The 12,055-nt window shown below is 35.9% G+C and overlaps 1 protein-coding gene across 1 annotated transcript in view; it reads left to right on the top strand.

The window, feature by feature from the left end:
- Positions 1-12,055, top strand: part of LOC113402332 (1-phosphatidylinositol 4,5-bisphosphate phosphodiesterase epsilon-1-like) — a 174,427-nt gene that overhangs the window by 119,918 nt on the left and 42,454 nt on the right. Inside the window, exon 5 of the mRNA XM_064219756.1 lies at positions 6,003-6,145. Within this exon, the coding sequence (XP_064075826.1) occupies positions 6,003-6,145 (143 nt within the window). The remainder of the gene's footprint in view (positions 1-6,002; positions 6,146-12,055) is intronic.

Consider the following 12,055-nt stretch of genomic DNA (forward strand, 5'->3'; position numbering starts at 1 on the left):
TCCCTACGTTCTTAAGTGGATACGACTTGGTTATGGAAGTTATTTATGTGTTTTTAAGTTCGAGAAGAATGCATATCTACCTCGCCTCGCAGCCTGTGTGTACAGAGTGGCGCCAACGTCGACAAATTAAATGAAAAATGTATTAATAATTGTTAAATTATGTATTAAGTATTACTTAAGGCTGATAATTAGAAATTCTCAAACGGTACTTGGTGGTAGGGCTTTGGGTAGGCACCACACACTCATCAGATATTCTACCGCCAAACAACAATACTCGGTATTCAAAAATACTGAACCGGAACCTTCAAACCGGAACACTGATCTGAACAGCTGTTCTGGTTTGAAGTGTGAGACTTAACATCTCGGTTCTCAGGATTGGAGGCGCATTGGCGACGTAAGGAATGGTCGATGATTTTAACAGCGCCATTGTCTATGTGCGGTGGTGACCACTTGTCATCGCGTGGCCCATGTGCTCGTCCGCCAACCGATACCATAAAAAAAAAATAACGCGGAAATTATAACAAAGTTTTCTTACGTAAAATAATAATTTATTTTCCTTTCTAACTTTTACCCAGGATGACAGGATTTGCGACTCTAAAAAACTCCATCCTCGCTCGCACAAGTGCTCTACTTGTTAGAAACAATAAGAAAGTACAGAATCGAAGCCGCGATTTTACAACGCTACGCGAACCGTGTCCCGCTGAGCTGCCAGCGCTATGTTCCATTGCTATAACCATATAAATCTTCCTCTGGCCGTGTTTTCTGCTTCCTCTCTCGGTTCGGAATTACACTTTTTGTTTAACGTTCGCAGTAATTGAATTAGTTGTAACGCTTGTTTGTTTGTTGATTCTGTAATAAAATCCGACCGACCGACAAATCAAGTCAAAGTCGAAAATCTTTATTCAATATAGAAGTGTTTACACTTGCTTACTGATTTGGAATTTAACACCTCGGACCTGAGAAGAACCGGCGAAATAAACTCAGCGGGATATTACATTTCACTATTTTTGTGAAGTGGCAACCACTTACCATCAGGTTATTCATTTGCCACACGCAACAAGTTTTAATTTCATTGTAAGTTTGTAGATTGGAGAGTAACAACCGACTTTCTTGTCGGATCTTCTAGATAGAATCTATATTCTGAATCAGGGGCAGCGTAATATTTAATTTAATACTGTACACGACTTTGATCAGACTTCTTGAACAGAGAATATGGTAATTTCGACTTTGACAATCAGAAGTGAAAAGTAACTTAAAGGAATTTGCATTGTCGCGCTGAAGGCGTGAACGGTGCAAATAAAATTAAAACAAAAGTTCAGAAGTACGCACACACCACGACACGGACATCACACGTCAAATATTTATACACACAAACGAGTATAACTTAAATGTAACAAGAAAACATTCAAAGTTTAATGTATTACGAAGCTAACGCAAACTCAAGTCGCGGTGTATTAACTGGGAAGTAACACTTTAATATTTCTCTGTAAAACTCAAGATGGCGGCTGAAGTTTAGATTGCTTCTAGCAACCGTAGAAGCATTCTGATTTGATAGAGTTATTATAAAAAAAAATGTTATACAGAATATAAATATTCCTCGGATTTAATATCATTGTTCTTGCACTATACCCCGTTCAAGTTAGCTTGATCTTTTTACAGACGGGCCAGTGATGTGAAACAGAAAATATAACATATATAACAATCTATGGATCGATGGAATTCGTAATTAATTTTTTTTTTAACTTATTTTTCTAAAAAGTGTTATACCAGCTAAAAAGACCCCAACCACTAGCCAAAGAGACCCCAACCAAAAGGACCCCCGTTCGTAACAGCAACTTAACAATGATCTTTAATAAGGATTTTTGTAATCGATATTTGTAGCAGTTACTGACTGTTTTTTTCGGAAAATTATATATATAATACCGCGATTCCGGAGTAGACCAGCGCCATCTATTCGCGTATGTTGAGTTACAATGTATCATACTAATAAAATACAATATTAACGACTTATTATTGAACTAAACAGTCATAGGTAGTCCGACTGGCCTGATGGGAAGTGGTACTACCAGAGATCTTAATAATTCCTCATATCATGAACACGCCAGCAAACTTAAATACTTTGATGGTATGTCCCTCGCGGTCGTAGTTACAACAATGCTAAGGATTGCTGTTTAGCGGTAAAATATATGATGATTGGGTGGTACCTACCAGAACGAGCTTGCACAAAGCCCTAACACCAATACACAGCAATTCATAGTATTTTTGTGTGCTGGTTTGAAAGTCGAGTGAGCCAGTGTAACTAACTACAAGTACGAGGGACATAACATCTCAAGGTTGGAGGCACGTTGAAACGGTTAATATTTCTTACGACGCCAATGGTATGGTGGTCTTTGGGCGATGGTAAGCACATCTTATCCAAAGAACTAATTTACAAAAAATATTTAAAAAATGCTCAGATATGTACGCAAACAATGTTCTATTCCCTTAATATTTTGACGTCACGGCAAATCCGTTACGATTGCTGCATCTCCCGACGTCAGCGATGGCTGAGCGAAGGACCCGTCGTTGTTCAGATAGTTGTTCAGTAGAATAATAACTACAAGCCGGTGTTTGAGCAACTTTGGTCTAAATTTTCAAAATTCAAACATACTCTGCATAAATATTACTCTCTAAAATTGTAACTGTTTCACTTTTAATTTTATGTGTAGTTGTTTACATAACTTTATATATATATAATGTTGTTTTTTTTTTTTTTTAGTAGTAATTTAATTTAGTTAGATTAAGGTGTTATTGTTGTTATAAAACTTCTCAGACAATGTTGTGAATACCTGTAATTGTTGTACATATGAAGACCTGATACTTTTGACTGTATATTTAATATAAATGTTGCATATGTGTACTGTTGGTGTTCCTAAATATAAAAAAAAAAAAAAAAAAAAAAAAAAAAAAAAAAAAAAAAAAAAAAAAAAAAATAAAAAAAAAAAAAAAAAAATTAAGCGTACTCTACAACCCCCACTCTCCAATACAATCATTCATGTACCATCAAAGTATCAGAGCTTACCATACTCATGATCGATATTGCCATAAAAAAAATCATGCCATCGTTCTCCCCGACATTTATTATAGTAGTACTTGTTGATTTCTAGGTGGGATATATTACATAATTATAATTCTATTTAACTAACATAACTTTCTATTTTAAATGTTGAAATTGATTAACTACTGAGTTTCTTACCGGTTCTCTGCGGTAGAATCTGCATTCCAACCGGTGGTAGCTTCACTTAATATGGTTTGTAAAATGACGATTCAAAAGTTCTTGTAAAAGCCTACTGGAATAAAGTATATTTTAGATTTTGATTTTGTCGGTAAAATAAGTATTAATATAAACAAATTTTAAGCAACGAAAATCAGCAGTTAACATGCACGCGTTCTGATCTCTTGGCCATCTCGATGTGTTGTCAATTAAAACGAATTATTTAATCGTTAACAGACTTTATCACTAATGTATGAGTTCATGACAACTGGATCGGTGTTGCCAACTGTATTAAATAATATGACATTACACGATTATTATAAATATGGCGGTACGATTTTAAATTTATTACAACAGTAGGCACAACGTACTTCGATGTGATCCGCGCTCTGCAAGCCAGTCGTAGGTTACCAAGCCAACACGGACGACGTAACTCGCATGGGCGCACGCTGGCACCGTTTAACTGAACCTTTAGTTTCATGATTACTTTTCCAAGAGGAAATAAAAGGCCCTTTTCGTTCAGTAATCCTAACTTATTGGCTCGTCTCGTACAAATATTTATTTTTTGGAACGATGTTCTTTTACGCAGCTTACAGAAGAGCGAACTGGCAGGAATCGTCGCGTAAGGAAAAGCCGTTTATGCCTCCAAGCAACCTCTCTCGCTCTGTCTCTCCCCGTCTCTCTCTTTCTCATGTGCGGTTTTATGTAACATTATTAAAAAAAAAAATTGTTTTTATTTTAATTCGAACGGGATTTTTGATAACAGTTTTATGCCTGTTATTTAGTAACACGAGCAACTTATACACGTCACCTCTCCTTTTTTTTGGACATTCTTGACACAGATATGTTTTCTGTGCCTTTGGTGCCTCCTATTATTAATAGCAAAAAAAGTTTTGTTTCTCGTAATAAATTTGTAATTGGACAAGTCTTCTAAGTCTTAAATATTTTTATTTATGTCAAATGGTACCTGATGGTAAGTGCCACCACCCATGGACACTGGTACTGTAAGAAATATTTATCATCCCTTACATCGCCAATGCGCCATAAACCTTGGGAACTTAGATTGATGTCCCTTGCGCCTGTAGTTACACTGACTCACTCGTGAGTCAGTGTAACCCTTCAAACTGGAACACAACAAACTAAATTGCAATTTTGTGATTGAATATGTAACAAGTGAGTGGCCCTACCACCAAGTATCGACTATGTAATCAAAATATACTTTTTCCAAGTAGTATTTTATTAAGCTCTGACATTATTTACGCGACCTAGTGTCTTGGCATATTCACTCAAACAAGCGAATTCAAAAACACGAAAAGCGAAATCGTCGAAACTCTGAAACATTCATGAATAAACACGACGCAGGATTATGTAAACGCGGCTCTGAACGGTCGGCCGTTTGGAAGCAGCTGGAAACGATCGATCGAATGTTCTCGATGTAGTTCCAAAACTTATGTTTTTCTTAAGTAATACACATTCGATGATGGTCTATTATTAGTTTCTTACTGAGATCTTTCATATAAAATACACAACGATTGACTTCGCTCGGGTATAATCAGGATCTACACAATACAAGACAGTAGATGATAAAAAACCGTGGAGCTCCAGCTAATATTATACTTGTTGATTTCCAGGTAGGATATATCACATATATAAATGTATTTAACTAACATGACTTTGTATTTTTGTGAAATGTCGAAAAAGAATTTTAAGCACTGAGTTTTGACTTGCCGGTTCTTCTCGGTAGATTCTGCATTCCTAACTGGTGGTAGCTTCACTTAATATAGTTTGTTAAATGACGATTCGAAAGTGCTAGTAAAAGCCTACTGGAATACAAAGTATATTTTGATTTTACGTTTATATCGATGTTCGTAAATGCACATCAGTGCGATTTTTAAGGAATTTTTTGGCTCGCGCAACAACCCTGTGGAACCGGCGTCGGCGGTTTCTCTAAGCCGATACGACTTGGCAATCTTCAAAAAAGCTGCTTAAACATTTATAAAAGATCGGCACCGCTCCCAAGGTCCCCGGTGTTGCAGATGTTTGCCACGAATACCATAAAAAAACTAACTACAAAAGAAAACTGCGACGTGTGACGGGACCCGGTCGCAACGAAGTTTCGTTCGTTTCATGCAGGAATACGATGCCTCGCCTAGACTTAGCTGAACCGATAGCGGTGTTTTGTTGCGACTTTATGTTCTGAATGTCTCGCTAGGGGTTTCCCTCTCAGATAACATGAAAACACGTCTCTATTCGGTCGGCATGTTTTTTGCCGATACGTTCAACAATAGCGTCCTATTTCAACCAATTCCCTCAAACCTCATGAGGGTTATTACTCCGTTTTCATTCATAAAACAATTTATCAACATTTCATCACAATCGAATCACATTGAGGACAAATATACAAACATAATTTTTTATCTATATGTAATACTAGTTTTCCACCAAGCTTGCCAGGGGGAGCGTATTGGTGGGTTTTTAGGCTATCGTATGTTTACCTTACTCCTTCACTAAAAGACGGGAGTTGCAAAAAGGTGTAGTGTTGATTTTCGGAGGCAGACAACTTCAATAAATGCCAGCAAATCAACTGCGATCGCTGCAATATTATTGATATATGCTGTAGAAGTCAGTCGTTTTGTTGGTAAACTCTAATCAAACCAAAACGCCTTGTTTATATATCAAAAAGTATCGAGTTAAATCTAACTTTATTTATAGGAAATGTGCCTAATATTTCCTTGTTCCTTGTTACCAGGTCTCCGCGTGGGTGACGGAGTTGGTGCTGTCTCAGACATCCGAGGAAAGGAAAGCGACCCTCGCCTGCATCCTGCGCGTAGCTCTCACGTGCTGGAACATCGGAAATTTCAACGGAGCCATGGAAATCGTAGCTGGTTTGAAGTAAGTCTGAAATAAATCATTTTTGTCCCAATTATTTGCCAAGTTCTCTTACGAATTGTCAGAAAATTATATCTGACGGTAAGTTGACTTTCGAATCCAAAATTTTATGGGATCAATTTCATAGAAGAAAAGTACAAACAATATTTATATGTCCCACAGCTGGGCTGAGGCTTCTGCTTCCTTTCAGAAGTTTTGGAGCTAATTCCAACGCTACTCCAATGGTTATAAATGTTGCCGAGCACAATTATTAGTAACACAGATTAAGCCATGAACCCACAACCATCGGTACAGCTCAGCATATTACAGTAAAATGACATAAATACAAAGGAATTATATTTGATTAATATAGACTTTGATTAACAAGTATCAATACAATCTTTGGGTTGTAGGAGAGAGCTATTAGGAGAATCTTTAACGTAGATCTCAAAGGTAATTTCAAACTAATTAAAGACAGTAAAATATTGACTGTAGGTTCATTATATAGTATAAAACAAAGACGCTTACCGCTGTCTGTCCCTGTGTATGCTTAGATCTTAAAAATTACACAACGGATTTTGATGCGGTTTTTTTAATAGATAGATCGATTCAAGAGAAATGTTTATGTGTATAATACATGCACAATATAGTAGAGAAACAGTTATAATTTTAGAGGTTTCTGAAGTGATGTCGTAAATAAACACATTTTTTGCGCTTACATTGCCAAGGCTGGGTGAACTTTACGAGATAGATTGAAATAATATACTACAGTATTGTACACCTTAAAAATGTCTTCAAAAAAGTCCGCGATGATATATATCTATCAATATTATAAAATTATATAAGAAAACCTAATAAACATAATTATATACCGAGTTAAGATATAATTAATATTTGATTTGATAAATGAACGCGCGCAATGCAGTTGACCGTCACATAGTACCAAGTACCAACCCATCCGAGAGTTTTATGTTAATGTTGATTTACCAAGATGAGATGTCAAATGTTAAACATCATATTAGACGAAATTTTTATTTGGAACACTTTCTGAACGCACCCGTAAACGTCAAACATGGCCGCCCGTTGAACTGTCATGTCATTGAATTTTATGGATTTAATGTCAAAATATCTCGTTTATACGAATATTGCGGTTATATGTTGTCGACTCAAAATCTTATCTTTAATTTGTATTTGTTATTTTAGTGTACCAGCGACATTACTAGACCGCGTAACAATGTTAGTTACAGGATTACATCTTGATATAAACATGGTTTTTATATACAATGTTAATATAAGTCGGCATAAGAAGTCATTGCCCGAAAGAGTGCTTGAATTTATTAATTTAAATAATGTTTTGTTAAAAAATATTAAAGTCACCAAATGGCGTGAGGATTTCATCTATATGTACTGTTATTTAAATATGAAAGTATTTATTTGACCGCAAAAATCGATTATTTATTTATTTATTTTTATTTATTTATTTATTTGATCACCAACAAAGTACACACTGATACATGACAGCACACAGTTCATAAAATAAAAAATAAACGAAGCGGTACCTCAATTACAGGTGATAACTGCATGAACAGTAAGGCAACATATACATTAAAGCACAAAAAAAAAAAAACAAATAAAAGACTAATCAAAATTTCAAGTTACAAAACAAAAAAAAAACAAAACCATGAATAAAAAATTAATAAACTAAAATAAAACTAATATGGATAATTAAGTATTACTTATTAATGGCATTATGGACCTTCTAAATTTAAATATATTGTTGGCAAAGATGTTTACATCCTTGTCCATGTCTACGCAATTAAAGGTCTTTAAAATTCTATTTATAGGCGAACTATGTCCTAGGTTCGATTTTGAAGCTTTAGTTTATTATCGCTGTTCATAGCCCATTTATTGAGAAAATCTTTACTAAACAAAATCACCCTGTGACCCGTGGAAATGACATGCAATGTTTTACGTGAATGACACGCACGAACAGCTAGATGTATAAAAATTATTTTCGAAATATTCGGTCGTTTTCTTGCACGATATGTTAAATAATTTATATATGTATATCATGATTGATTATACGTTGTTGTATAGAATGGTTCCAACCCCTAATACCACAAATAACAGTTACTAAGATTTTAAACACAAATCTAATGTTATGAGATCTTTGAAAAATAATATATATGTATATTTAAATTAATTCCATTTCCCTTAAACGCGTCATAACTTGAGTACGTCTTTACAGATTTTAATGATATAGTTCTTTAATGATTTCTGATACTTTATAAAAGGTTCTTACGGAATGGAAGGAAGAAAAAGGTTCCATCTCTGAAATGGAAATTTCTTGGACTGTTTTATTATTTAAGTGTTTAGATTATTTGAAGATAGAAGATGTGAACATCGAGGAGAGAAAAGTGTTGTCAGCAGGGGTTTCTTTCGGCCTTCAGCTGTTGTAGACTGTAGGCCGGCGGAAACTACTTGCTGACGACGCTTACGTTCTACTGGAAGGTCAAGAATTCATCTTTAACAACTACAGCTGATTCGTAATGAGACAAGTTGGCTGAAGAATCCAGAATCCCATGAAGATCAACACGCCTACATAGAAGAAAAGACAATTTAGTCCAGGACTTTTGACATTTATACTTTCTGAAAATTTCTCCTGGGTAGTACGATAAGTAGAACACGTTACTTCTTGGGCAGCTTTCTCTTTGAGAGGAGAAAGATAAAAACAGTGCAGTTGAGGGGTTGTATAGATTTTTATATATCTAGATAGACTGTCACCATACAAATGAGCAAACTTTATTATCTTGGTGTGTCTGACAGCTGACACTTGACACTCGCCAAACGTCATACTGTTTTACTAGTGTGCGTGTTGTTTGGACAAATGTTGACCCCTATTTTTTTGACGCATTTTCAATTCGACAGTTTATTTATGCATATAAATAATCAAAGGTTGGATGCATATATGGCAAAGTCAGTGAACACATCCAACGTGCATTTAATTCCTGCGTTCCTTATTATGTTTTCCATCACCTTGCACGAGATTTTTTACTAATTTGTTATAGATAAAAATAGTTATGTACATGACCTTAGAAGATAGACATTTGATGTCGACAATAAACTAGAACATTATGTTGATGTATCTCCTAAGGCTTTGCCCGACTTGAATGAATAGTTTTTTGGATATAACATCGTCACAGTTCAACCATTTCATACAATTATTATGGTTCTTTTTGCTATAAAAACCGCATCAAAATCCTTTATTAGTTTAGAAGAAGTTAGCAGAGGCACAGATAGAAACAGATAGCGACTTTGTTTAACAATAGTCATAGATGTTTATGAGATATTACGTGGTGGTTGGGCTTCGTGCAAGCCCGGCTGGGTAGGTACCACCCACTCATCAGATATACTACCGCCAAACAGCATTACTCTGTATTGTTGTGTTCCGGTTTGAAGGGTGAGTAAGCCAGTGTAATTAAGGCACAAGGGATATAACATCTTAGCTCCCAAGGTTGGTGGCGCATAGGTGATGTAAGCAATTGTCTATGGGCGGTGGTGACCACTTACCATCAGGTGGCCCATATGCTCGTCCACCAACCTATACCATAAAAAGAAATTTGGCATAGCCCTTTTCCAAACAACGAGTAGTTAGGAAGCGAGAAATTGAGAAAATGTTTAGATACGTCCGTGTTGTCGTCTTAGAATATCGACATTTCTTGGAAAATTAATTATATTATAATCGAAGTTGTAAAGAGCCGAGATGGCCCAGCGGTTAGTGGTGAGAACGCGTGCATCTTAACCGATGATTTCGGGTTCAAACCCAGGCAGGCACCACTGAATTTTCATGTGCTTAATTTGTGTTTATAATTCATCTCGTGCTCGGCGGTGAAGGAAAACATCGTGAGGAAACCTGCACGTGTCTAATTTCACCGAAATTCTGCCAATTGTATTCCACCAAACCCGCATTGGAGCATCCTGGTGCAATATGCTCCAAACCTTCTCCTCAAAGGGAGAGGAGGCCTTAGCCCAGCAGTGGGAAATTTACAGGCTGTTAATGTAATCGAAGTTCATTTATCCTACTTTAGAAACCCTGGTGAAGTGAAAAGATTATTTAAAGGTATTCTCTATCGTCTCATCGGTGTTGCAATTTTCCTCAGAAAATTTAAGCAATTTCCGTATATAATGGAATTCAGTTTAAAGTTCTAGTAAGGTAATAAAGGATTTGAAGTGAAAACTCTCATTACTACAGTGCACTGTGCAGGCGCTTTGATGAAAAATTGTTGATTGGCCCATTAACAAACAGTTCTTCGATCTATTTAGTTAGAATGAAGATTCGAAACTTGTAAAAGTCTACTTGAATAAAGTATATTTTGATTATGATTTTGATTTATATTATTTAGATTACTTTTTATTGTAGATTTATAGTTTATAAAGTGATTTAACTCATAAATACATTAGTTTTTTTATATATTATATATTTAGGATTCCGAAGCAGAAACTATTAAAAAAAATATCTTATACTTTATTAAATAATTTCATAACAAAACCCAAACGGGATTGCACAAAGCCCCACCACCAAGCGGTACCAGCACAGTTACCATTGTAAGCATTGGCTCAAAATTTACAAATTGATATTATGAAATGGATTTTTATCGTTTTTTTCGTAACTACGCGAGGCTTCTACAACGGCTATTGTTGTACAGTGTGGGCGTTTAGAAATACTCTCGAACGCTCGCACCATTGTACACTTCCCGCTTTGATCAACTTCTAAGTTGTAATGTTGGAATTTGTAAAAACATTCCATATTAATTTCAAAGCCATTTTCCACATCTCTAAAGGAAAAATCTTATAAGATCACTTTGTTTTACGTCTGTACGTCTGTTCGTCAAGATATTTTTTCTCAGGAACGTTGAAGTATATAGTTAAAATAATAGATACTAAATACTAAAGTCTACGGCCACAGATAGCTGTGAAAATATCAAACCATTAAGTCAACGCAATCAAACCACATTTCGCCTTTCTCTTTAAATTCGCAAAGGGAATCAAAACCTATAGGGTACTTCCCGTTGATCAAGAATCACGAAAATTGGCAAGAAGTGATTGGCAATACCTTGTAGCATGAGTACAGGTGGTGGTTCACACCGCACGGTATGGTGGGGAGAACGTCATTCCAGCGAGAGCCGTTGGCGAGAGCAGACGTTTCGCTTGCGCATACACACAGTATGTTGTCGAGCCAGTGAACTATTTAACATAATGTACATTACAGTATGCAAGGGTTCTGGACGGCTCAAAGGCTTTGGTTACCACTTACCATCAGATGGCCCAAATGCCAACCTGCCTAGGAATATCATTCTTTTTTTTAAAACTCAAAGATTTATTGGCATTTGTATATCTTCAAAATATACACATATTTCTGTTCAATCTATTCCATACGAAAGGAATATTTTCCACCTCCATATCAACCAATATCTTATCATTCTGCGTCCAGAATGAATGTGAAGCTGTCCCATATTAGAAGCAATAAATCAAGAGACCCCTCTCTCAGAGATTATATTAAAGTTCAGCACTTCAGCCGTACAAATATCAGATAATGATGACCACCCTGAATTGCTCAATGGACCTTACGTATGATAAATTATTACGTAATAAATTGTCCTAAATTAACTTGACATTTATGCGACAACCTTCATTCGTACAACTTAATTTCAAAACACAAAATTAAAATATATGTTTATGAGGAGGCTCTGACAAACTCTTTGTTTCGTCTTTACATACATACATTAACAGCCTGTAAATTTCCCACTGCTGGGCTAAGGCCTCCTCTCCCTTTGAGGAGAAGGTTTGGAACATATTCCACCACGCTGCTCCAATGCGGTTTGGTGGAATACACATGTGGCAGAATTTCGTTGAGATTAGACACATGCAGGTTTC

The sequence above is a fragment of the Vanessa tameamea genome, chromosome 29 (assembly GCF_037043105.1).
Source record: "Vanessa tameamea isolate UH-Manoa-2023 chromosome 29, ilVanTame1 primary haplotype, whole genome shotgun sequence".
In the NCBI taxonomy this organism is placed as follows: domain Eukaryota; kingdom Metazoa; phylum Arthropoda; class Insecta; order Lepidoptera; family Nymphalidae; genus Vanessa; species Vanessa tameamea.